The 27,673-nt window shown below is 37.0% G+C and overlaps 3 protein-coding genes across 6 annotated transcripts; 2 read left to right on the top strand and 1 right to left on the bottom strand.

Moving 5' to 3' along the window:
* The first annotated feature begins 1,225 nt into the window (after positions 1–1,225).
* On the top strand, positions 1,226–14,848 carry LOC106164251 (tumor necrosis factor ligand superfamily member 10). 2 transcript variants are annotated; one of them, XM_086996981.1, is made up of 5 exons: positions 1,226–1,422; positions 4,011–4,626; positions 10,067–10,103; positions 10,386–10,490; positions 12,268–14,848. In XM_086996981.1, exons 2-5 carry the CDS (start codon positions 4,120–4,122, stop codon positions 12,696–12,698), a joined length of 1,080 nt encoding a protein of 359 aa, XP_086853107.1. In that variant the 5' UTR covers positions 1,226–1,422; positions 4,011–4,119; the 3' UTR covers positions 12,699–14,848. The 2 variants fall into 2 exon arrangements, with proteins under 2 accessions (XP_086853107.1, XP_086853106.1); XM_086996980.1 differs by having other exon boundaries at positions 1,226–1,873.
* Positions 14,849–14,919: 71 nt separating this feature from the next.
* LOC106164250 (uncharacterized) lies at positions 14,920–21,520 on the top strand. Its single transcript, XM_086996979.1, has 5 exons — positions 14,920–16,730; positions 17,082–17,707; positions 19,210–19,243; positions 19,750–19,839; positions 20,525–21,520. The coding sequence occupies exons 2-5, from the start codon at positions 17,147–17,149 to the stop codon at positions 20,926–20,928; spliced, it is 1,089 nt and encodes a 362-aa protein (XP_086853105.1). The 5' UTR covers positions 14,920–16,730; positions 17,082–17,146; the 3' UTR covers positions 20,929–21,520.
* A 125-nt stretch (positions 21,521–21,645) lies between these two features.
* LOC106160562 (presenilin-associated rhomboid-like protein, mitochondrial) lies at positions 21,646–27,577 on the bottom strand. 3 transcript variants are annotated; one of them, XM_013537201.2, is made up of 9 exons: positions 27,431–27,577; positions 26,616–26,877; positions 25,290–25,376; positions 24,837–24,987; positions 24,337–24,483; positions 23,877–23,962; positions 23,138–23,248; positions 22,606–22,703; positions 21,646–22,007 (listed from the first exon to the last, which is right to left on the bottom strand). In XM_013537201.2, the coding sequence occupies exons 1-9, from the start codon at positions 27,499–27,501 to the stop codon at positions 21,905–21,907; spliced, it is 1,116 nt and encodes a 371-aa protein (XP_013392655.2). In that variant the 5' UTR covers positions 27,502–27,577; the 3' UTR covers positions 21,646–21,904. The 3 variants fall into 3 exon arrangements, with proteins under 3 accessions (XP_013392655.2, XP_086853104.1, XP_013392656.2); XM_086996978.1 differs by lacking the exon at positions 27,431–27,577 and adding an exon at positions 27,068–27,087; XM_013537202.2 differs by lacking the exons at positions 26,616–26,877; positions 27,431–27,577 and adding an exon at positions 26,424–26,605.
* Positions 27,578–27,673: the final 96 nt, after the last annotated feature.

Raw genomic sequence — 27,673 nt, 5'->3', positions numbered from 1 at the left:
CACACACACACACACTGTCAGATAATTTTCAATGTATAATTTTCCATCCTACCAAACCAGGATGTTTTTCGTGACAATAATAATAATAATAAGAAGAAGAAGAAGAAGAAGTCTTATGCCAGTCAAGTAATTTTAGCAACTATGTTGGAACGTGCTTGTTTTACAAACTGAGTTCATATCACCTCACCCAGCGAAAGAGGAAATTTTCGTCGATAGTTTGATAGTGAACAATACATTTCAAAAAGTTTTCTTGTTATTATCATGAATTATACAAGATAGGCAGTTATTCAAGGGGAAAAGAAGTTATTCAAATTTCAACTGCAGTACATTTTTAAATGTTTTATTGCCATTTTTTGGCGGAGGTGAGCAGTCTTGGGGGACTATCATGTTATTATTATTATTATTATTATTATTATTATTAAGTAACTTTATGTTTATATGCCCTCGTGTGAAAAATATTTACGTCTACTACATATGCACTGACATTATTATTCCCGATTTTTGATACTAGAAAATTACAGCAAACGTCTCAAAGTCCCTCAAATCTCGCGAATGCCGTACGGGAAGGGGGATCCATTCAGTTTATTTTTTTCTTCTTTCTCTATCACATGACGTCCGCTTGATTATGTACCCAGTAAGTCACCTGTTTAGATTAGATAGAAAATTTTATGACGTTGATGTGTTCTTTGGTTTTTGGATTTTTTAAAACATGACGAAGGGGCTATTTTGTAGGTCTGAATCATCAAATTAAATTTTAGCAGCCGAGACTACGTGCCTGGGTCTGCGATATTGATATTTGTCAATATAAGCACTTCCAGTTTGTTTATTCTTCAATTTCAAATACGCGACTGTTTACCCAGACTGCCTTTGTCGCATAAATTTACTCTCGAGCGCCCTTGCGTACACACGCGCGAGCGCTCACACACACACACACACACACACACAGAGAGAGAGAGAGAGAAGTATTTCTTTTCAAAAAAGCGACATGGCGCTCAGCACACGGATAAGTGAATTACATAATTTTATTCCGTTCATGATATCCTGAATCTACCGACGCTGCTGGAATATATACCGCCAATTGGACTTTCCAACTCTAGGGGAATCCCCTTCTTCCGCGTACATGTACAATAGGGCTGTACTTAAAAATACCCCTTGTCGTCTAGTCAGGTGATTGGCCAATGATGCCTTTATCGCAGTGTCAATTTACCTCTGCCTATTTAATCAAAGTGCGTCGTATAAACATAGCCCGGGCACAGATAATAGGGTGAAAATAGTAGGTGAAGTCAACGGAAAATCCACTCTGACGCTCGGTGGGGAGGGCAAGGCAATACCCCCCGGATAAAGTAGCAACTGAAACCATGGAGGGTGAAGTCATCGCGTGAATTTGGCGGGTGAAGTCACTGGGAGTCTTTTTTTCCTATGGTAAAGTCACTATTTCACCTGTAGTTATTACATTTTCTTGTGCAGTACTTTCCGAGCGCCAAAGGATCAGTTTTGGGTGAATGAAGAGAGGCGGTCTATGAGGTGGCAGTGGCGGACTTTTTCAAACTTTCTGTGAAGAGCTACTGTTGACGTTCAACTGAAGGACAGAACTGATTACGGAGAACCTTTGATAAGGGAAACTGAAACAAGGGCTGCTGTAATCACTGTGCCCGATTTGGAACTCAAATTCCCGTCTTTAGAACTGTCGTGAATTATTTTATGTCTTATTTCGGTTAAATTGCTGTATATTTGTTCATCCTTACATTTTCGGTGCTCCAATAGTTCTGTATTGTGTTGACTGTATCCTGACATTTTCTATGGTGCGAATAATACTTTAGAAGAAAAACATTTCGACAGTTTAGATAGAACTTTTGACAAGACAACCAAGGAGGTAAGAGTTTATGTACAGTATAGTTTTAATCGCTCTCTCTCTCTCTCTCTCACACACACACACACACACACACACACACCTGTGAGAGAGAATAAAGGGAATATCAACAAGGCAGCCAAAGTTAGTATTTTACCCGGTGGACTTGAAGAAACGAGAAGAGAATGAAAAACTAGACGAGTGGTTTAGCAACGATCAAACAAATGCTTATTTCACCTAACCTTGTGTCGATAATACAGAGCATAAAGAAGTAAATGAGCCACAAATACACCTGTATATTTGATCATCGATCCGATTTCTTTTGTACTGGTAGGCCTATAAAACTTGAATTTGAATGGGCTTCCTGGTACCGTCTTTTTTATTTATTTAATTTTTTTTTTTTTTTTTTTTGTATATTGCATTTCTGTCAAAGTTGTTTGCTTCGCCTTAGTTTTCATATTCTAAATCGATATGAAAGAACCACTATTTCGATATTTTCTTTATTGATTTCCCAATTGTCAAAAATGAACCCCAAACTTATTCATTTGTTACGCTTATACTGGTCAATATCATTATAACGAGAACCATATATTTGCTAGAGCGTAGTGAAATAAGCTGACTCCAGTCGATTTTACCAAAGCGCCTAAGTCGAAAGTTGGCCTTAACTTTAATGCCAATTTTTTAGTCCATAATGACACAAGATAGACCAGAGAAGGATTACACGGGAAGAGTCGACATAAATTGAGTGTAAATGCACCCCCAGTCCGGGTTTTTTATTTCAGTCCTCTGAAAAAAAGGGTTCAAATAATTTGAATAACAAATGTGTCAGGTCGGTCTTACTGGTGTTATTTTCATCTCAATTGCAGCCATGCATTCATTCTTTTCCTTTTTCAAAACCAGTTTTGTAACATGAATTCAGGTGTGGAGTGCCTTGATATTGGACACTGAACACTTCTTTCACATTTGAACGTTCTTGCAGTTCTTAGAATTTGTGCGATAAAGAGATGGGGTGGCGTGGCGGTTTGGGTTCCAAGAAACCCAGATACTTTCGCATTTTTCTAGGTTAACTATTCATCATCTTTAAAATTTGAATGTTGGTCTTTGTAAATTTTTAATGATGCAGACACGGATAATGCTTGGAGTGCAGTTTTATGTATTATTGCAATCACTACATTTGTAATATACGGACCCTCTCACATTATACCCTCTACCAGGGCCACAGATTGATTATTTCACTAGGTATTTATAGATATTACGCAATAAAATAATGATATGAAATGAATACAGGAAATAAGCTTTTTATTGATATGCAGCCTGTTGGTATAATCTGGTTAAAAAGATGGCCACGTTCCTGCTGCCCCCCCCCCCCCCCCCCCCCCCCCCCCGTCTTCATCCTTACCCTTTCCACCCCCCCACCCCCCGGACTTCATCCTTAAGCCATCTCAAGGTGTAAACCCTCAATTATGTAATATTTTCCCCCTTTCGTGAAATGTCGAAAAATCGCATGAGTATGAGTGACAACCTGTCAGGCAGCAGTACAAAAATTGGACTTAGAGGCTGCAAAAAATCTGTCCAAAGCATAAGCCGGGAAAGGTTTTTCTTGCTTGTTTGCTTGCTTGTCTTAGTTGAACTGAACTATTTTTATGGTTTTAAAGAAATCTGTTATAGAATTGAGCCCGGGAATATGAGTTATCCATGACACACAAGGCACGCACATATCGAAAACAAGTAAAAAGATTTATCATATATTCCTTTAACTGAGAATGTGTGGTGGGGAAAAGGGGCATTCTCCCCTCTTTTACGGGACTGGATCTGACTATGCACTGTTGTAACGCTCCCAGTATCAATTCAGAAAATTTCTTTGCTCTCTTCAGTCGTCTGTCGTCCTTAAATTACATCATATTCTGACGTCGCGTTGACGGACACACTGGCATCCCCGCAAAAGATGGACCCAGTGAAGGAGCACAGCCTCCACGCGCCCGTCTTCTTCCCTATTTTACAGAAAACTTGTTTGTTGACATCAGGCAGTCAGACGTGGGGAGCAAGGCCATGGGAAACTCTTGCCATCACGTGAAATAGAGCAAGTTGCCAGCAGGGCAACCTTGAATCTCAAAGTCTGATTTTTTTATTTTGACTCATAGTTTCGTCTTTTGTTTCACAGAAATAGCCATCTGGCAGATGACAAGGGAGACGCACATGCATGGTGCGGTATTTATGGCAGACGTCAGAAACGCTGAGCCCAGAAATCTTCAACAACCACAACAGCAACAATGCAAAAGACCCCCAGTGGCCGGAGACCTGAAGTTAACGTCACCGTTGGCGGGATTTCGTACGTAGTTCCCAATTCACGAGGACAGCGTAGAAATGATAGTGTTTCCACTCAAGACAGTGACTCGAGTCTGATAAGCAGTGCATCTAGCTCTGACAGTGCCGACGCACGAAAAGACTATGAGGCACAGACGCCAAATGACAGGCAAGTAAAAAGAATTGGGAAAGTCGCATTCACTAGCATAATAATGGCGGTAGTCGTGACCGTCGCTAACGTTGGAGTTGTGGCGTTTGTGATAATGAGCGAAAACAGTGTCGCTTCGGACATTGAGAACTTTAGGGACGTAATGGCATCCATTGGTCAGTTTTGCCTGCCGTGCACGGACGTCATGCTGACGTCCCCGGAGGAGAACGCCATAATAGCGGAGTTTCGCAAACAGGTGACTCCAGAGGGCGTGGCAGAGTGCTGTGCTAAGGACAAAACACAGTTCAATATGTTGTTACAGAGGGTGAGAAATGCTTTACTCTTTCTCTCCTCTCTCACCTCTCTCTCTCTCTCTCTCTCTCTCCATCCACCATCCAATCATTACTACGTTTTTGTCTCATTTTCTCAACTAATCAAGTTATTACTGCCTTCATCATTTTTACATTTGTTTTATTGTTTGTCATATTAAAAAATGTAGTGTGTTATTTGGCCTTCTGCATGCTACTTTGCTGAGAGAGATTCCAAGGAGGAGTAAGACCCTTTTTATCCACTAACGTACTTATTTTCATTTCAGTAGCGGTTTTTTTTTTTTTTTTTTTTTTTTTTTTTTTTTTTTTTTTTTTTTTAATCTCCAACTTCAGGTCCTATCAACTTGAGCACATTTCTTAATCCACATTTACGAGTTGATCTCTGTGGCCCTATTTCATCAAACGTATCTTATCTTTATAATAACAACTGCGATAAAATGGAAGTTTATATATGATTTTGAAAAAATCCCTACCAACAGAGATATGGTCGCTGTTGGAATACTTTTCGGTTTAGGAGTTTTACTCTGATTCATTTAATTTGTTTCTTGTGTACTGACGATAAAAAATTGTTTCTAAAAAAAGCTAAACGTTCCTTGAATAAGGGTCGATACTTCATTCCTCATAGGTAGAAAAAAAGGCATTCTTTTTCTTCAGGAACGATTTATTTTTCATCTGTTTTAATTATAGTTGAAACACGATGGGTAGAAATTATGCCAATAACGTTTGGTACGTACACGGATTTTGATCGGTTATAATCTAGTTTAACACGGCCCTTTTTTATGACACTGCCTAAAATATTTTGTTTACGTTACGCATAGATATAGTTTGCATACAAACTTCCCCTAAGCCATTATTATTATTATTATGTCCCAATATTTTGGTGCCAGTGACTACGTGAATCAGGCATCAAAATATTTGTATATGCCTACATTGAGTGACACGTGTATTTGTTTTCATAGGATCTGCGTGCCCGTAAAAGTGATGACACAAGAATATTTTCATGATTTTTGTTTATTTATTTCAATTTGTGTTGTAAAGAGGTACGAAGAAGCATGCCCTTGTTTATATGCAATTCCTAGCACCTCTTTCTCGCTCTTTCTCGATGTGTGTGTGTGTGTGTGTGTGTGTGTGCGTGTGTGTGTGTGTGTTTGTGCGTGCACATGTGGTTACGTGCGTGTTTGTGCGTGCATGCTGTATTGATTACAATTACAACAAAAGATGGCCGGAGAAATATTATGCTAACGTATACATGTACACTCATATGCTAGTGAGCTTCATGTGCTTTTGACCTAATGAATGATCACACGCTGATCATACGCTGATTACAAACTTTGGCAAAGTCCACGATGATTGTATAGAAGTTGCCTCGCATTGACCTGACCTTGTTGCACCCAAACATTGACCAAAAGTTCAAAGTGAGCACTTTGACAATCCAATGCCAAATTTCTCCTCTTTTCCAAATGCTGACCAATGAAATACCCACTCAGTGTGGATAGCCCCTGCGATAATTTGTCTCATTTAACGCTCATTTAACGGTTCTCAATCTGTCCTAGAACATAATGTTTTTCTCTTTTAATGAAAAATATTCTTAATCTTTTCAAGGACATTCTAAAGGACTTCCCAAAAACAGTTCTCAAGCTGTTACATTCATTACAGAACAACAATAGATCTGTAAAAAAAAAAAACACCAAATGTTCTAGAATAGATTGAGAACCGTAAGTGAACTTTAAATGAGACACTTTCGGGAAGTCAAGTGGTTGTGGATTTGTAACTACAAAATCCCAAAGGGTGATTTCGAAGTATGTTGGTCAGGCGGTTTGTTTGCAAGTTAGTTTGTAAGTCTGTTTGCAGTATATGGCTAACAGTACTGAATGTATCGTTATTTATTTATTTATTTATTTATTTATTTATTTATTTATTTATTTATTTGTGAATCATTGTACTAGATCGTGACTTCCATATGTGGGTGATGATCCATTCATAAATTAATGAATACATGAAATATGCTAAGGGCGAAATGATTAGATTAATTATTACTTAATTATTTGTCTTAATGGAGGTTGCACGCTCTCGGTGCTTTTATATTTTTGTCTGTTTTATGATTAACCAAAACTTGGCAAATAAACAGACCATGAATTTTTTTTTAGAATGGGATGGGGGATAAGAGAGAGAGAGAGAGAGAGAGAGAGAGAGAGAGAGAGAGAGAGAGAGAGAGAGAAGGGGGCTTTTTCGTCGTCGGAAAAAGATATTATGCTGTTACGTTCCCACATACTGCTGTATATCTACACTGTATTCATTGTGTACAAAGTAACTTGACACTGACATGGATCTGTTTGTATAAATAAAAATATGATTATGTTTATTTACTTATCAGTCAAAGGTTAATCTTCCTGCCACAAATTATGATAACTGTGGTTCTCACGTACAGTACAGATATTGTGGTGTTTATATACAGTGTTGGTTGTTTGTATTGGTCGGCAATTTACTGATTTATCCAAAATTGGCTATTGTTAATTTAAATAAAGGAGATCGGAAATATGTATCTTTCAGAGAACAATTGCGTTGTTCGCAAATTTCACACTATAAATGATATACAATCAGAAAACGCTGCCTTCAGTCTGCCGTCACAAACGTAAATAAACGTGCTGACATTAGACCAACCGTGTACCTGTAAGATACTACAAAACAATACCAGTTGCGTCCACATTTTGTTCGCAAGTTAACAGGTTACTTATTTATTTTCAAAGTTATCTTTTTTCAAACACTGGTTTGATTACAAGCTGACAAGACCACTGCCAGTATATATTAATTATTGTTTGCATAAGATTGGCACTGACATTGCATTGTTTGTATACATGGTATAAATAGGGCACTTGGCTTGTAATCAAGTTCACCATGTCATATGACGATGTCGGTATCTGGAACTGTTATCTTATCGATACCTTATGTAAGGACACTGACCTAAGTGCATGCGAGTGCCCAGTCCACAAAATAGTGATCCTACCTTGTGTATTAATAATAATAATAATAATAATAATAATAATAATAATAATAATAATAATAATTTTATTGAGCACAGAAATGTTTTACATTAAAAGGCTCTCTTTAACTACAAGAAAAAATACATGTACGTAATGCTATATAACATACATTATAAAAAGATACAAGTTAATGAAGAAGATTCCTTATATCTGTAAGGACGTTGGTGTACGAGAGTGTTATTTATTTATTTATTTGCTATTTATTTGCTATAAAGCTGTATATTATCATAACATGTCGGTATCTGTGTTCTAAGAAATCGAATTTATAAAAAAAATCTTTCATTTAAATGCGTATCATAAACAAAACTAAACATAATAAAAATGACTCCTGTATATACAGTATATTACTTTTATTAAAAACTTGGGGAAATGGATCAAGAATTCCATCAGCTATGCTGTGCACTAAGAATAAAGCAGTAACGTTTCTTCAAACTACAGTTACTACTGAAATTGTTGTCGTCACCTTCATCGGAGAATTGCGCTACCCAAGTTAATGACCTCAACCCAGGAGATATGCTTGGCCCTCGATCCCCCTCCCCACCCCTTTGGGGAATGTAAACTTCTGTATACCACCCATTAGTTGTCGGTCATGAATCAGCAAGTCAGAAGCAGTATTTAGGACCATTAACAAAAAGATATGGTAAAGTGACCAACAGCAAGGTAATGCCAACTGCGTTTATATTATATTAATAATCTACAAAAGCAAGTTATTAACCAAGATTGTGATACAATCACTATACCAACTCTGTTTATATTATATTAATAATCTATGAAAGGAAGTTATTAACCAAGATAGAGATATTAGGTCTATTAAAGATAAATGCGCGCCAAAACGTAGTGCATGTTTCCGTGCCTCGATATATCGATTGGAAAATTACCAAGTGGGCAATTTTTCAGGGGTACAATAAAGTAAGCGTCAAAATCATCAAAAATTAGGTTAAACACCCGTTGCATTTTGAGGGAGTTCTCAAGCAGAAAGACAGGTGAAGACTTGTCAGTATTGCAGGGTTATGAGAATCACTCACGTTTTTTATTTATTGCTATTTTTTATTATTTAATTCTAAGGTCTATTATTAAACTTCTCAAAAATAAGTCCCGTGTTTTGGCAGTTTGTTTACAGTCCCCCCTGACACATGCTCCCCCAGCTAATGATTAACCCGTTCTTGTGATAAAGATTGCGAAACCACTTAACGTGCGCAGACATCCAGGGTAATTTGGCACTTTGCCACCCCCTGTTATACGTGTAAACAGTAACAAAAAAGTGTTTGTAGACGTAGTCTAGGGCCGGGTAAAAAAGATTTACAAGTTTAAGTCCTGTCACAAGTCTCGAATTAAGGCGCTTATTTATGGCACATGGTTTTTCCAGTTCTTTTTTATCTGCGCTCTGTTTTTGCCTCTTTCAGGAAAACCAAATTTCGGGTAGTGCAACCTGATCCAAATATCGGTTAACGAGCACAGAAAAATTTGGAAGTTTTGGAATTGGGGAATTGGATTTTTACTGAAATGGGGTACTCCGAAACACACTCTTCTGCGTGATAGTGTATTGTACTATATAAGTGAATTTTAATTGCAACACAAAACCTTCTGTTATCTGTTCCAGCTAATGCTAATCTAAAATCCGTTGTTGCATCATTGATATGGATGACAAGATCGACATAAATTACTCCGAATTGTATTTAAGGGACAAAGTTTAAGATTTTAAACAAACATTTATTACACAAACCACGTCTTGTTGAACTTATCTGGGGCGAAGTCGTCCTTTTGTTTCATTTTAACAATGATCTAAACTTGACACAGTTTAGGATTGCCTACAACCCGGAAGTCATTATGGCGGGAGTTGAAAACCACAAGCTGAAGCGTGGTTTGAGGGATTTTGCTACAGAGTCATGGCTAGTACCAGGGAAAATATGGTTTACCCATAAAAAAATCGTATAGGAAGACAATCCTTACACTTCGCATCTTTAAGCAAGCGTTGACGGATAAAATAACAACATTATTTTTTGTCTGATTTGATTTCGCACCATTATTAAACACACAGACAGCAGATCCCATTACAGTATTCACGGTCATTGCAAGTACTACGGCACCCAAGCCAATGTTTCAAAGCAGTTTCTCTCTCTCTCTCTTTTTAAATAACCCCCTGTACTCCGATGCTTTCTGCTCGCGCGATCAGATGGCGTTAGAGAAAATGAGGAATTTTAAAACAATACTGAATCCCTGTGTCACTCAACCATAGCATTATTACTGATTAATACTACCCTCCAATAGTTTCCTCCATCCTTTTCCTTTAAATTTCAGATGACCATGGAAAGTCGACTGAAATGCCGGTCTATATTTTGGCTCTTTTACTGATAACTTTTTGTATGTCTGACAAAGGATTTTATTACTTTTTCAGTATGTGGAACGAAAGCTCCGACTCATCCGATCCGAGGGTATGTTTTCCATGTTTTTTATTCATGTTTTCAAGCAACAGTTTTTGTTTTAATACTTACACTTACCGATTAAAAAGGCTACTCATACCCCTCCATGTTGAAGAGCTTGATTAACAAAGATAGGCTATAAAACAATCAGCCATTGTACTTGCCTGAAACAATATATTGGTACAAATAGAATCTCATTTCGTTCTCGTTTTAGAAAGATATTTCGATAAATCATCAATCGAACATATCAATCCATTGTACACGATTGATAATTATCTTCTTTGTCGTTGTTAGGCACATTGCACACTCACCCAAATGGCACCTCACCAATGACGTCAGATAAGCCGTCTGCCCATCTGCTTTATCGCGGGGGTAATAGTACACCGCGCGGTTTTCGAGGTAAGCACGTGGTAACGGCGTGAAAATAGACGTGCGGTCCTAATCTGTATTGACTTCATTGTATCGGATCCCTAAATGTCTGTCATCTGACTGGCACATTGGTAATATCTATTAAGGCCCAAAGTACACACACTGGACAAAAGAAGTGTCACCCCTACTGAGCCAATACTATGGGGGAGATAAATGACTGTGGAATGATATGCTCCTGGTATCATTTTATTAACATCAAATTTCACAAAAAATCACAAAATGAGAACAAAATATACATTCTACCAAAATATGTAGTTTCAAGTCCAAAATTAGTACTTAGTGACATAGCCACGTGACCTAATAATAGGTGCCAGTCTACGAAGCAAGGATTAATTTAATTGTCTGATGCGTTCAGGGCTTATGCTGGCCCAAGCATGAAACACTGAATATAACAGAGTTTATCTGCTGGTTAGACGGGCATTTGTAAAAAGTTTTGACATATCATTCCACACATTTTCTATTATGTTTGTATCCGGACGCTGGGCAGGCCACATCATCCTGCGAATGTCCTGTTGGTCAAACCAATCATCAACTGCTCTGGGCCTGTGACAAGGAGCATTGTCATCCTTGTGAACAGATGGATAAATCCTTTCACCAAACATGTTAGTAATAGATGGTAGCAAGCCTGACTCCAAAACATCGATATATTTCTAGTGATTCATGTTTCCATTAACCACTATCAATTCGCCCAAGCCATGGATGCTGATGCAGCCCCACACCATGATGAATATGCTGCTCCGGGTTCGAAAATTCAGTGCATGTGGTTCAAATGCTTTACCAGCAGTTTGCCAGCGTAGTACCCGTCTGTCATCAGAGGTCAGACCAAAGCGACACTCATCAGAAAAAATATATAGGACCAATTGTCATGAACTGTCCAGTTCCAGATCCTGTTGACCCTAGTTTACTCTACGTTGCCTGTTTTGTAACGATATAAGAGGTTTCAGTCTTGCTACCCTGCTGTACACTCTCTGAGCATGTAACCGACGCCTAGCAATTTTCACAGACACATTCTTATGTGTGAAATTGTTCCACTGTGTTGTCAACTGACAAGCAGTGTCGAACTTTGACAACCTGGACATCAAAATCAGTCGTCGGTCTTCACGGCCTGTTTTTTTCTTGGATGACCCATCAGAGGCAATTTGTCTCTTGATCCAGTGTTTCTATACCGAGACCAGACCCTCTGCACGGTTCTGACTGAACAATTTCATTTGTATCGATATTCTGACATTGCTTATATTCCGCCTCTTCAGGTTAATAACTTGCACTTATAACCGTTAGATAATTACCTGTATCTTGCCATACTGGAGGAAGACAGGAATAACATTTGCTGTACATGTACAAGACCAACAATACAATTCCATGGTACAGCGGTTTTATACTCAGTCACATTATAAGTAGACCAGGCATTATAAGTACCCAAGATCTGCATACTTTCATTACTCTGAGTTAGGGGGTGACACTTCTTTTGTCCAGTGTGTGTATGAATGTTTAAAAGCCTTGTGTCACGATTTAAATCTTGGAATCACTGATACACATGTACCGTAAGCCCCTATCTATCATCTATCAGATATTTTGTTAATATATATTCACACCCAAAGTACGTATGCATATTTAAAGGGCGTGTCTGAGTTCATGATTTAGAAATTATCAGTTTTAGTATCGATGGACGTGATCATGATGATGATGATGATGATTATTATTATTATTATTATTATTATTATTATTATTATTATTATTCCATTCACAGGGCAGGACGGAATGTATACCATCACTAACTGGGCCAAAGGCAGCCTTGGCTACCTCAGCGGCGTCGACTTCCATTCACATTCCGGCAGTTTCGTCATCAAAGAAGAAGGACGGTACTTCATCTACAGCCAGGCTTTGTTCTTATTCACCTACCAGCCCAGTGACGTCACTTCCGCCCAAAAACCACGTGGGGAAACGGTGGTCCACTCCATTTACCGAAATAACATCCGCCGCGCTGCAGAGGAAGAGATGATGACAGGACGGAAGTCGAACTGTTGGTCCACGGAGAAAACGTTCGAGGTCAAGTCGAATTATCTAGGAGGGGTGATTTACCTGAGGGCGGGAGATGAGGTGTATGTCAAAGTTTCTGACCTCAGTAAGGTGAAAATAAACGACTTTAAGTCCACGTATTTTGGTTTGTACATGTTGTAAATTTCAAGTTGTTTCACAAATGGTTTGCAAAAAAGAGTTATGACTACATCATAATAACGGATATATTTCTTTTTACCATAAAAGGTTTACTCCCTGTAAATTTTTAAGACTTTAAATTGTGAGGGTCGTTTCTTTGCTTGCAGATGGGCTTTTGTATTAAAGAGCGCCTTTCCAAATGTTTAAACATTTGTTAAACCCAATAGCTAAAAGGAAAGAAAATTCGTCCTTCATTTTTTTCCTTTTTCTTTTGGATATTGTGTTTGGATCTTTTGTAGATTTTCATTGTACAATATTTTTGATCATAAGAATTCCCATTATAAGAGGGGTTCAGAGACGAATTAAGATTGAGATGAAATCTAATCAAAATGAACTTCACTGCCAATCTGAATGTGTAAAGATCAAAAGTGTATATAAGTATTGAGTGAATATGAATGTAACCAAGAATCGCTATCCCCTGTGTAGTGGAAGAGAGAGAGAGAGAGAGAGAGAGAGAGAGAGAGAGAGAGAGAGAGAGAGTCCAAGGCCAACTGTGATATATACTCAAAAACCTCTTGATTTTTATTAGTGCACTCGTCTTTCACACTGCTCAATGACATATTATTATTATTATTATTATTATTATTATTATTATTATTATTGTACCACCAGCGTAGGCGCTGGCGGTAACCGTGGTTTTAGTACCGACCCTTCTCGTCCGCCGAATCCGCCGCATCCACCGGCTTGACACTGTTACCGCTTCTCCTCCTAGACTACAAGGACCTGCGTACCTATTTCTTGGATTTAGGTCATAATCTCAACTCAATCCACGTAAATTTTGGGCAAGGTCAAACGAGCCAAATTTTCTAAAAATATGAATTTTTGGCAAAAAATTTATTTGCACCGATTTTCAGGAACTACACAGACCTAACTTATAATATTATGGGAAGGTGTTACGCTTAAGGTCATCTTTCATCTTCGTGAGTTTGGGGTCACAGGAGAAGCAGCCATTAAATGCTGAAACTGAAAACTCTCTCTAATCCTGGAACCGTAAATGCCACATGTAGAACCTCTTGTTTGTTGCATTTTGTATAACTTATCAAGCACAATACTAAAAATAGTGTCCGATTTTTGTTTTCCATGCGGTTTACCGGGGTAAGAGTTGCGCTATATCAAAAAGTACAACGTCGTAATAGTCAGCGGAGAAAATAAAATGAAATTTGCAAATTTGCAAAGTTCAGTTTATCTCGAAAAGTAGGTCAAAGGTGAATTTCAAGGTCACGGTTAGATTGCGAGTAGGCGAGTATGACTTCCTTTTTTAAAAGTTCAATTGCCCTGAAATTGACATTTGAAATACTTTTCACAATGAATCGCACTCCGCAAATTTCCAAGCTCTTGTGTCTACTATTGAACTTGGATGGGTAGTCCTAAATTCTCAATCTAACTGCAACCTTGGGTTTGACCGTTTACTTCTCCCCACGCTTTTGTTATGGTTGTAATTTTCTACCAAAAAATTGAGAAGTCTGGTTTACTGCATTTTATAGAGCTTGTCAAGCACAACACTGAACGTGGTGTCCCTTTCTTTGCTTTTCATACAAATGCCCTTACTCTAGCTGGTGGTACAATACCCGGAGGCGGTATAGCCTCTCTGATGCTCTAGTTTTAACAATGTAACAGGTAAAATAGAGTTATCTCATTTATTATTCGAAAATTAAAAACACATTTGATACCATTTAATGTATCCATGCAATTTTTGGCACATAAAAGCCATTTTAATGTTTAAAAACCATACCGCAATCAATGAATTTTCTGCTTTTGACTTTTTTATTTCAAATTTAATCAGTCATCAGTAGGTCCTATCATGATGGTTATTTCCTGTATATCTATTCCTTCTATTACAAATACAATTTAAAGCAAAGTTCGACGTCATCACGTCACATACCACGTGACGGGAAATGTAAGAGGATTTTCTGTACAGTCGTAAGTATAAACTTTGTAACATAATCTGCAGGTTACTTACATTTATTATTGTAATTAATGATATATATATATATGGTGTACATATGTGAAGATTGCAATTTGCTATACGCATTATGTCCTCACCTTATGATAACTTAAAATATATATTCGTTATAGAGAAAAAAAATTAATAAATTTACTTATGCAAGAAAATATTCACTTGTTTTAATGGTTTTATTCGCCCAGCATGGAATCGTTTTTTTTTTTTTTTTTTTTTTTTTTTTTTTTTAATAGAATTCACCTTTTCATGACCTCTTCAATGTTTTTTTTTTTTTATGATCAATAATCTGTATACAGTATATTCAATGTTCAAACTTCTGTTTGTGAGATTGTGAAAACTAGAGTGCCTTAATTATTTTCTTTCATATGCAAAAGAGTTTCAAACTCCGAAAGGAACAACAATAGCGTGCTTTCTTTATTCGTGCAAAAACCAAAATAAGATAACTTATATATTAACACAGGACTTGCTGCCGTAATGTTTTTTATCTTTGCGTGTGCATAAAAAAAACCATCATAACCATAGTATTCTTATGGCTACTTTTTCTTTCTTTCTTTCTTTCTTTGCTCCACGAGGATGTGAAAATTCATTAAGAATGGGTAAGCGAAAGAGGAAACTCAGAGATCGGTATTTAAATCGCTCTCGTGTCACTGTCAAAACCTCAGCTGAGCAGCACCAATTAAAACTTAGTCTATTGATAAAACCACAGTGCATGTGATCGATTTTACGTGTTAATAGAAGTCAAATGACTTCTTTAATGTTGGTTTGATGATCAGTAGTCTTTATACAATATAGTCAATGTTCAAACTTCTGTTGGCGACATTTTGAATACTAGAATACATTATTTTCTATTACAAACAAAGAATAGTTTTGTTCTTGAACATAGACATCTATCAATTATTATCCATTAGCTATGCAAAAGATAGGCTAATGAACACAAAATACGGCTTTGAGTTTAAAACTCCAAAAGAGACAATGTTAACAATAGCATCTTATCCGGCCATCCGTGCGAAAATCAAAAATGTACAACTCATTTATGAATAAAGTACTTGTTACCGTAATGTTTTTCATGTTGTATACTTAAGAAATTCACCATTACCATAATATTCTTATAGCTACTTTTTTGTGTGCCACAAGGAAGTGAAAATTCATTTAGAATTTGTAAGCGAAAGAGGACATGGATCGGTGTTTAAATGGCTGTCGTGTCACTGTCAAAACCTCCGCTGAGCAGCACCCATAAAAGTGTAATCTATTGATAGAACCAACGTACATGTGATCGATTATCCCATTCTTCCAGGAAGAAGGTATATATTTAACCGTTCCAAGAAAGGTTTAAACATTAGCTCACAATATATGGCGAAACCATGCTTTTTTATTTTTTTATTTATTTTTATTTTATTTTATATACAGTATATACATAGATTGACTGGAAAAGCGAAGTCAATTTAATTAAAAGGTACGGGGAAACTTTATATCAGAAATCTATTCTGTAGCTTAAGCCTATACTTTTTTTTTGCGGACGCGACGTCTGCAAAGAAAAACTTTATTATTAATGTTATATTACTTTTCTTTCTTTATTTATCTGTTTGTATTTGGATCATTTATGTTAGCTTTCAGATATCGTAAAGATACGACAAACACTTTGTGTCTCTCAACGAAAAGCATATTTACTTCAACGTAGCTACTCTTTTGGTTTTAAAAACGAAACCAAATCTCCCGCTGGACATGCGCACAAGTTGCTTTTCTTGGATATCTTGGGGAACCACACGACAAAGTTCCAGGTACGGGGTTATTTATATAGTGACATCGAGCACACGCTTTGTGGCGTGTCATAATAATAACAACCGTCGCGAGCCAGGGCAGTTAAACCTGTGGCCTAGAGCGAGCTACAGTTCAGGCGTGCAGTAAAAACCCCGGGGTGGACGTATTTCTACTGTAGCGCCCCAGGGTCCGATGCGCTGCGCATCTGGCGGTGGTGAAAGGAGCGGGAAAACGGCTCACTTGGTCGACTCTTTATTTTTTCTTAAACGGATCTGTCGGTAAGTGCACTTGGCGCGTGTTATGGTTGGTGTTTTATGCTACCAGGTTTTCATTTGAAAGAGAAACATTTGATTTCATCAGTGCAGAGAGCGAAAAAATTGTAATTAACTGACCACGGGTCAGACCTGTTCATTTATAGAAGATCCATTCAGTATCGATTTTGTTTGCTCTCATTTTTCTCCGTCGAAGGAGGCAAAAAACTTAAAATAACACTGGAAGAAAATGTGCAATGGTTTTATGACCGCTGTTAAATAAAAGCAAAAGCGTTAGCGCTAAAACTCATATCAGTCATTTCTCACTCTTATTCCAAGTAGGAAAGGCAGTTTTATGTTATTTCTACATTGTTATAGAGGGGAAAATCGTCACCTCGGCCTGAAAAATGCCTCCCTGATATACTTCGAGACGCACTTCTAAGATGTCTCATCCTGCGATCGACAACCATAGCAACGGAATCTTAATCTATGTGACCAGTGACAGCGGTCAAGTGCCCGGGGTCTCCACGAGAATCAGAGAAAACGAAAGTGACCAAGCGTCATATTCCCGACAACGTAGCAGTGACAGCGGCGTTAGTCAACTGAGCACTGGCGGTGAATCCGTCCGCTCCGTGACCCCGATCGCTGCACCAGGAAGAGAAAATAAAAAGAACCCCGATAAAGACTTAGAAAAATTGCAAGGAGACGTGAAAAAATTGAGACTGTGTATCAGGAAATTGGTCATAGTGTTTGTGGTTATAACCTGCCTACTTATTAGCGCGGTGGTTGCTGTAGGGGTGCATTCCTTTCATCCCTACGTCAACACGGCAGAGCACAGCGTCAACGCCGAGCAAGCTGGCGTAGCAGACGACACCCTTTCCTCGCTCTGCATACCATGCGCTGACCTCTCCCAAGACGTATCGGTCGAAGAACTTAGAATGGAAAAGAACCCCGACCTCTGCTGCGCCCGAAACCAGACGCAGTTTCATAAACTCCTGCAATGGGTGAGCTTACAAATTCCGCAAGAAATATCAGATAAACGCCAAACAGACTGCACTTTAATGAAATTGAAATGAAGTTTGTGAAAGGGCATAGGGGATATATCTTGTGAACAATCAGCAAAATGTGATTTACATATGACAAAATGTTTAACATATTCAAACCACTGTAAGCTGAAAGAAAAAAATACTAAAATTCATACCCCTGCATTGGGGGGGGGGGGGGGGTAGGGCTGGGGGCGGGGTTCATAATGACAAAATATGCCATGTCGATACTCCCCCACACCGATACTCCCCCGCGCCGATTATCCCCCTTAATAATTTTTTTGTATTATGCGCATCGATTCGACCCCACACCGATAGATCGCCGCACCGGTACATCCCTGCACCGATACTTCCCCTCAGTATATCTGTAATTGTGGGGGAATGTCGGTGCAGGGAAGTATTGGTGCAGGGATGTACCAGTGCGAGGGAGTATCGGTGCGGGGGAGTATCGGTGATAGTTTCTTTTGTCAATAGCTATAAAACATTCACCGATATTTATCAGCCAATATAATGTCTGCTGACAGTCAGACTTAATCAGGGAAATGAGGGCTGTAATACTTCAGTATTTTAATTTGTCACCCCTTAAGTGTGCTGTCTAGGCATGTGCTATTTCAGAAACAAGCCTGGTTTAAATAGTTACGACAGTTAGTATATTATACAAGGAACAGAATAACAATTCGTACATTCAGAGTTTTGTCATTAAAATATAAAATTTAGACGCCACTAACAGTTTTATTGCTGAAAGCAAAAGGAATACCTGGTGCGAATTAAACGACCCTTATTGCTCAGAAAACAGTCAACAATATATATAGATGTGTAGGTTACAGTTTTTTTTTTCTATTTTGGCACTTTGATTAAGACACACGCATACGGGGGTTAAAAAAGTCATCTTCTGTTAAAACAGATAATTGCTTATCATGTATTTGAACATGATACCACGGGAGGAGTTAACTTAATAAAAGCAACTGATCAACTCAAGGTAAACAGAGCCCCCGTTCAGGAAGTTTTTGAAGAAGCACACTAACTAAAACTTATCATGTATTTGAACATGATACCACGGGAGGAGTTAACTTAATAAAAGCAACTGATCAACCCAGGGTAAACAAAGCCCCCGTCAGGAAATTTTTGAAGAAGCTCACTGACTGCAACTTCTGCTTATTCAAACTACCGTCCTCCTGATTTTGTGATATCTGTGAAAGTCTAGGGGTGTATAATTTGCAGAGACACCAAAAAGGGACTACCTTTGTGTGAGTGCATCGTATGATGTTTTTCTTAGCATCAAATGTGTTTTCTTTTGCAACCACAAACAAAAAAACTAACCTTCGGGTATCTTTCTACCTTTCAAAGAATTAGGATTACTTGAGACATTTGACAACGTATTATTTATCAACCCCTGGTCATGTATGGTATATTTTCATGCACCCGTTCCCATGAATAACACAATTTTCTTTTTTCCTTTTCAGTATGTGGATGTGAAAATACAACAAGCTGAAGAAGGTGAGGGGACCACTAGTGCGTTAAAAACCAACTTTGGAGCTGGTTTTAACGCAAAATGTTTGAGTTAAATCGTTTTTTCCACCCATGAAAGTCATTTCCACCTTTTATAAAAGGGCCTTGACCAAGTGACTGACTCGTTGATGTGAGCGCCAAGAGATTAAGGTCATTGCACGAGAGGCAAAAAAAACTATTTAATTATAAGTAACTTTGGCAAACGAGACATGTTTAAAACAAAAACATTTCGTTTTTCTCTCTCTCTCTCTTTAAGACAAGGGAGTGCTAATAATTATTTAATGTATTTGTTACATTTTAGGCACAATTCATATTTAGCACCCGCTCCCTCAACTCTAACGGTACCCCTTATAGTGTTTACGTAATGTTACGCGAAAAAACATTCAAAGTCCTTTTGTTATACGCTTTAAATATTGCTCCAAGAAATTTTTCTCCACGTCAAGAAAGTGTCATACCAATTCTCTTGTTCATATCGTGCATAAATTCCATTTCAGACCGTTCTTTTCGTCAGCCACCATCGTCCAATACTTTAAAATCGTCAGCTCATTTAATCCTTAACCCGACGGTGGATCTTGCCGCGGAAGGTAGGCCTACTGTAAAGACTAGATTACATTTACGCAAGCGCTGTGCGATGAAATTGTCCGAATTTTTTTTTTTTTTTTTGAAATCGTAAGGTGCTAAGGGCTAAGCCGAGTATATCTACATTACATGGCCTTAAATCCGTACGATTCCGTGCGATTTCGCAAGGCCAGCGTGTACCTCCGCTCAGAAGCCGTACGAAATTGCTATGACTGGCAGTATACGTGCACCGTACGGGCATCGCATTTCAAATGTAATCTAGGCTTAAATTAATGACCCGGAATACAGTATCTTCTCTCCCCCCTCCCCTCCTCCAACACACACACGTAAAACTTTTTTGAAACTTCTGTCATAAAATAGGTTCAAGGACGTAAATGTAAGGTTTTTTTCTTCCTCTTCCCGTCTCTCTTAAAGAATATAAAAATAACTGATTGTAGGGAAGGGTTGTAACATAGGATGATATTTTGGGGTGGTCGTTCTCGTCCTTTTAGTCGTTTATTCATTTTTTTAGCAGACTATAAAATTGTCTTATATTTCTTATTGATCAATTAAGTAAATGAATACATCCACTATCCAAGTAATCTCGTGTACCTATATCAATCTAAGTGCTATTTTTCTTTTCTGAAATGTGTGAATTTGAGGAGTGAAATTGTCGCGACAAATAATCAATAATGAAGTTTCGTTTTCTAGGAAGTACTAGCAAAACCATGAAGCACTGGCTGTATAACGATGCTGCCGCGCACTTGTTTAACGTCGCCTTCATTCCAAGCACGGGACACATACGCATTAAACACACCGGTAAATACTTTTTATATACCAGGGCAAGCGTGTTATTTAAAGCGTCAAATGATCCGCCTTTGATACACTCTGTGCATAAGAAGTCGGCAAGCTCAGCCCTAAGAGAGCTTTTGAGGGCGGTCCGTATAAATAGGTGGTCTTCGGCGCTGCGCTACGACGTACAGACCTCGTTTTTGAGCGGAACTTTTGACCTTAGGGAGAATGACGAGGTGTATGTTAGCCTCAATAACATAGCGAGTTTATATTTTTCTGAGAGGAATTATAGATCAACTAATTTTGGTTTGTTTATGATTTAACGTCGCAGCAGGTTCTGCAGCATAGAGTAGCTGTCTTGAAGTCGTGGGATAATTTGTACAGGCCACCTACCCTCCTTTTTATTTTACCATTTCCTTGGTGGGCAGGTTATTTTCAAATTACAATATAAATTCAAATTAAAAATTCATGCAATCTCAAAACTGATAGATCCCTGTGATAGATGCCTGTGATGTTAATTTTCACATGTGAAAAATACCTCATCCTACAATGGACAAAAAAGTTCGGAAACACTGTTATTCTAATAAACTTTAAATAATCATAAAGTTAAATTTTTAACCAAGTTTTGATGGATAATGCACCATGGTAACATTCATTGCTTTTTTATATACACGGAATATTTTCCCGCTACATTATATAGTTTTTTAAAATTATTTTTGGTTGAGTGTACAAGAATCAACAACTTGTACGAAATATATTTTTTCTTTACATCATATGTAATAAATCTATTTAAGCAGAAAAGAAAAATCACTACTGAGTCAGTATAGTAGGGAAATTTGCCTTTATCTGTAGAAACAGTAAAACATACAAATGGGCATCTTAATAAAAGGATTTGCTAAATTTGTAAAAAAAAAATGTAAGAGTAGATATAATTTTACAGTTAACCTGACATTCAAATCACTTAAACTATTCCTTTGGAAATTTTTCAGTTTTGAAAAAAATTAGACAACTGGTGAAATTTATAACAGCAACATATACTGTTACATAAGAGCAACTGTACAGAATACAGTTTATGTTTATTTTATGTATGTTTATTTTATGTATGTTTTATTTTTTTTAACATACTGTAACATACTGCTTTACTATAATTAATAGATAATAAATGTGTCCAATATCACATTATCATTAATGTATAAAAACTGCTGTCAAAAGTACTATAATACTTTATCTGTGATATTTTTGCAAAATAAAAAAAAATCATGAAATAATTTGCCTATCAGTCTCAATATTTGCACAGTTCTATTTTTCTTTTCTGCTTCCATGTCTGATTTTATGCCAAAATTTCATCACAGTAGCTTCTGGGTCTTTCCATAAATATTTGCGTCCATAATTGGCATACCAGCTGAAAAGATAATAATAACAATTATAATAGTAATAATAATAACAACAATGTATGCAGTGACTGCCACCCTTACTTTTCTTTATATGCAGATGCCTCGTTTCTTTTAAAATTCTAAAATTTAAATTCCATGCACATTTTTCTTAATTTTTGGTGAAAAAAATTAGTTTGCTACTTCTTCAAAAGTCAGGTTAAAGTGATCTACAGTTCTTGAATTTATGGTAATCGAAATGCAAATTCCATGACAAAATAAAAAGACTTTAACTGACTAAAAGACTTTATCATAACTGTAAAAAAAGGAACTTAATTAATAGTTTCAATTAATAGTATTGTCTAATAAACAGTACATGGAGAATATCATTTGAAGGAGCATTTTTTTTTTTGACAGAAAAGCAAATAACATACAGGCAACAGAAAACAACAGTCACAAAGTTAAAAAAAATCTGAAAACTTAGAATTTCACAACATACAATCACTTACTACAGAAAACAACAACCGCAAAACAAAGCACAATATATAAAATTACAAAATAATACAATGCAGTAAAAGATAAGGCTTTAACTTCTTTATTTTATGAGTTGTCAAGTCCATAAATACTTACAGTCCAAATAAAACACCACCTAGGTGACAAGCATGGTCAAAAAGTTTCCAACCTCGTAGAATCCCTATAGTGTCCAGTGCAATGAGGAAGAGGAGAGCCTGAAACAAGGAGAAATACCTGTTACTAGAAAAGAGTGCTTTGTTGAATATTTAAAAGGAGCACAGCAAAATAGTTTTTTTTTTTTTGGCATAAAGCTATACATATGCTGCACCCCCCAAGAGTCCATTTCTACAAGAAAAATGTATTTACAACCCAAGAATTTCATTAGACCCAGCCCAAGTTTCACAAAAAAAAAAAAAAAAAAAAAAAGTAGGCGTGCCAGATATCAGAGTCGCTTAAGCTGACCATAATTTAGCAAGAAACCCCTCGGAGATGGATTGTTCCTGCTAGATCGATCTAGGTATGGGAATGGATTCTTAGTTCATAAATTTGGTTTTACTGGTATAATCTCCATTAGTAGAACAATCTTAATGGCATGTAGGACACTAACAAAACTGAACATCCCAAGGCGTGATTGTCCCAGGCTACTTACATGTCTTCCTTCAAAAGAATGTGGGATAATATCCCCGATGAATGCTATCTGCATCCTTGTGTCTGGGTTCTGAGATATCACTGCTGCCACAACTGCAAGAATAGCTCCTGACTGGAACAGAACATGGATTGTGTCTTATGTCTCACCTAACACAGCATGATTGTGTCTTGTGTTTCATCTAACACAGCAGGATTGCGTCTTATGTCTCACCTAACACAGCAGGATTGCTTCTTATGTCTCACCTGACACAGCAGGATTGTGTCTTTTGTCTCATCTAACACAAGAGCAAGCATTAGAACCACATAAAGCTCTTCTTGCTGAATAGAACACCTCTAAGACAAATAATACTGTTTGATAATCTTTTAACAAATGAATGTCATTGAATAATTCTCGACATGTTTTTGAATTGTGCACAACCAGAAAGTCAGTAAAATGAAGGAAGTCGTGGCAAGATTTGAAAAAAAACCTACACATAAGCTCAAAGCATGAACTTAGGACTTTCTAATTTTCACAAATTGTTTCAGAGTAATGATGAATAAAAAGGGTATCAAATATTGCTTAGTAGGAAAAAATACAGAAAAATAAATTAAGTATGAGTTCTTCTTCAGAAAATCTTGAACCAGAAACTTTAAAAACCTGCTGTTCATGCCAAAAAATTCATAATGACGCCAAGTGCTGCCCCCTGTTGTCTGATGATGGAGTTGTATAAGAAATTGGCTTGAGTAATTTATATACTTACTGCACCCAGTGATCTCGAGGCACCTAAAGCTGCTGTGAAGGGGCTCAGAGCCAAGCGCACATAACTTGCCAGTGAAGCCACTACACCTAAAAAAAAAAAACACAATAATCTTTCTCTCTCTCCCTCTCTCTCTCTCTCTCTCTCTCTATTTATATATATATATATATATATATAAACCTCAACTCGCCTCACTTTCACAGACATACACATAGGGTATGTCCAATCGTCAGGTGTTTATTCATAAAATGTTTATTCAATGTGCTAAAATTCCCTTATTAACATAGAGGAGCACTTGTTATCTATATATTTATTCATCTTGCATGTACACAATATGAATGTTTTTGAATGATAAAGTTGTTAGAAATCAAATAACAAAGGCATCTTTAGATTATTCGACTAAAAGGTAATGGACTGAAGAAAGAAGGAAAGAATGAATGAAATAAGGGCCAAACATACATACCTGCTGTTAGGTAGAAAGCTACAAATTCCTCCTTCTCCATAAATGTTATGTGTCGCCTAAAGGACCACAATACATACATATTGAGAAAAATGTGCCAGAATTCCTGATGACTAAATGTACTTAAAAACATAGAAGAGCACCTGTTTTCTGAAAGTAAAATAATGTAGACTAAAATCTGGCAGAGAAGACAGATTACAACGTTAAATTAAAGAAAGAAAAACATTTAAAACTGTGCCACAATGATAGCATTATGCAAATTATTGGGGCACAGTTTCAACTTCTTCAAATGGCAAATTTGGACTTAAAAGAGCAGTTATGATTTCATGTAAATATCATAATCAAGATGGAGAATAGTTTGAAGTCAACTGCATTGGATGGCAACAGTCTTTGTGTGAAATCTTCAAAAGGAAAAATAAATGCTGGAACTTCCCACGCCACCAAATTTTTCAAATCTTTATTAAGTATTTTACAATCTTAATTCAAAAACATCTCATACTTACTGCTAAAGAGAGTGCCTGTGAAAAGTTTTGTCATTATGGTTATATCTTTGGGAGATTTAGCCATTCTCCACCAGAGAAACACTGCAAAATTTATGCCTATAATTCCAGCTAATATTGCTTGATGAGAAGTTTGTTCTGCAATGTTTTGAGGCTAAAAAAACAGGAAAAAATATAAATGAATTGCAAACGAGGCTCTGATACGTTTGTTGTATCACTGGAAAATTAGTTGACCTAAACACATCATTTTAAAATTCAAAATCAAAGCATACATAATATGTAAGTTATCAAATATTATAAACAATTTGCACTGAAACTATTTAAAATGAAAATAAACTGTGTATGTATAAAACTATGCCTGAATTTTTCTCTGTAGAGGTTGGCTCAACTACAAGGCAATTCTTTACAGCTAAGGACACAGTGTGTAAAACAAAAATTTAAAAAAAGAAAACTTACTTTTTCTCCCTTCATGAGCCTCTGTACTACCTCTTGCAGAACTTCAAATTTCCAAATCAAACAGCCAGCAAAGGTGGAGGCAGTGAACTATAAAAAATTCTTATGAAAATTAGGCTATTTCAGGGCCCTTTAATTATAAAAAAAAAGACCTATTTAAAACAACATAACGTTTACCAGCAATCACATGTTGATAACAAAATAACACTGAACGTTAAATGCAGTGAATATGTTAGTTCCGATGTTAGTTTGATCTTTTCTACACAATTTAAAAGTTTTAACTTTTTTAAAGTTTAAACTTAAAAGTCTAATTTAAACTGAACAAATGTTAATTCCATGCAATTAATGATTATAAAATTTAAGTTGGCTATTAGATTAAACATTTTAACAACAAAAGTGAGCAACATGGCAACATAAAAATGATTAATAAATGAACACTGTCGTCGGATAAGGCATGTACACGTGCCTATTTGTAACTGTACTTGTAACTTGAAATTCAACTGGATATAATAGAGTAAAGCATATAAAAAGGGCACTCAGGTGCATAAGCACTTAACAGTTCTATCTTAAAGCCATAAAGACGTTTTTGTTGCGATGTACTTAGCACGTTCGATATATTGTTGCTTGCACATGAATAAAATGGCACCAATCAAATGTCAGCCTTGTGCTCAAAGTCGACTCGACACGGAATGTAGTTAATATTTCGGAAATAAATTTTCTGTGAATGGTCGCCTGAAAAGATGTTAACAGTGTAACATGAAATTTTAAGGAACATATTAAACCACGGCAGCATTAATATATTCATAACAGGCAGACTCTCCGTGCATATACGCGAGTCATGCCCTGCAATGTGAGGGTCACACTGTCGAGATCGCCCGGTAAACTGTTCAGGTAAATTTTTAGTAATCCATTATGAAATAAGTCAATCAAGTTGTCTAGTGAAATAAATAATGCAAGCATGATCCTCAAGGTTATAATTAACTGAAGTGATCTTATTAGCTGACTCAACTCGCGTCCTCTACCGGATTACATAACAGCCAAAGATAAAGTGGTGTTGGCATCCCGCTGCCGCTTTAACAGCTTATTTTGACAAGGCTAGTGCTACTTGCTGGCATGAGAAAAACATCATTGTTTCACCTTGATGCCGATGCGTTAATTACTTATGGTCACATCGTCTTCTTCCCACGGCGCCCATTCATAAAAAGGGGCGTAGTTAGGTATTAGATGTGTTTTCTGATCACTTAACGTGTTAGCAGTGCATTGTCTTCAAATTAAATCCGTTAACCGTAGGGTGTGAGAAGTCAATGATACAAAAATACACAATCTCACCACAATGGTAAACAAAATAGGTTTCCCTAATAGCCGGATATGCCTTTTGCCATTTGTGAATTCCAAGTCAGTACGCCTTTTTCTAGTTTTCCCAAACATTCTACGCTGTGTATGTCGTAGTCCATTAAATATGTTGTTTTTACAAATGACATATTTAATATTGCTACTCCTCGAAACAAATTGAGAGCCAAGTCTGTGACATGTGCTGCCTCCTAGTGTGCTGTACATAAGTCCTTCAGTCTTTAGTATTGAGATTGTGGTTCTGAAAATAAAATAAATATGGTAGCTTATTTAACAACTAAATGACATGGAATTCATAAACAAAAAAATATCATATCATTGTTCCCTGCATGACACTGAAACAGCACCTGCCTACAGTTGATCATATAAAACGGGCCAGTTTTCCTGTTGACAGAATCATGAGGGAGGTAAAATTCATCTGCTTGCCTTACCAGACAGATTGCTGTAAAATCACGCAAACGCTCCCGCCGGCCCGGGGTGGGGGTGGCTGCGGTCATTTTACACATTTTAAGGGCTAAATGATTCCATGCGTAAGCACAGCGTATACATCAGAAATCATCAATAGGAGTTCTAATACAGAAGTCTCGTACTACACTGCCACAAAATGATTCAGCAACCATCTGATGAAATTTGCCTGTCAGCAGACGAAATATTGCCGCGGCTGGTAAATCTCAGTTAATTTTTCTATCAACAAATGAAACTTTATCTAAAAATCCACGCTTTATGTTTTGAAATTTATGGCAGCTGAGTGATAAAGAGTCGTTTGGGTTTCAAAGGGTACTTGCGATATATACCTGTCCGTAAACAATCGTGTGGTATTTCTAAAATTTTGGGACGTCGCCGACAGCAGCCTACTAAGCGACATTTTGAATACTGCTTTACACAAGTGCTAAAGTTGGACATTATTGTTTTTGAAAAGGTCTCATAAAAAAAAAATACAAAAACTATTAAGCAATATAAAGATACTGAATAATTGTTAAAAGTTGTTATCTATGATAAAATTTTGTTGCAGTTACAGTTAAAAAAAGATAATTGTA

Source organism: Lingula anatina, chromosome 10 (genome assembly GCF_051362555.1).
Source record: "Lingula anatina isolate TDL-2025a chromosome 10, LinAna3.0, whole genome shotgun sequence".
NCBI lineage: Eukaryota > Metazoa > Brachiopoda > Lingulata > Lingulida > Lingulidae > Lingula > Lingula anatina.
The sequence above is the reverse complement of the archived record's forward strand: the minus strand, read 5'-3'. Positions and strand labels throughout refer to the sequence as shown.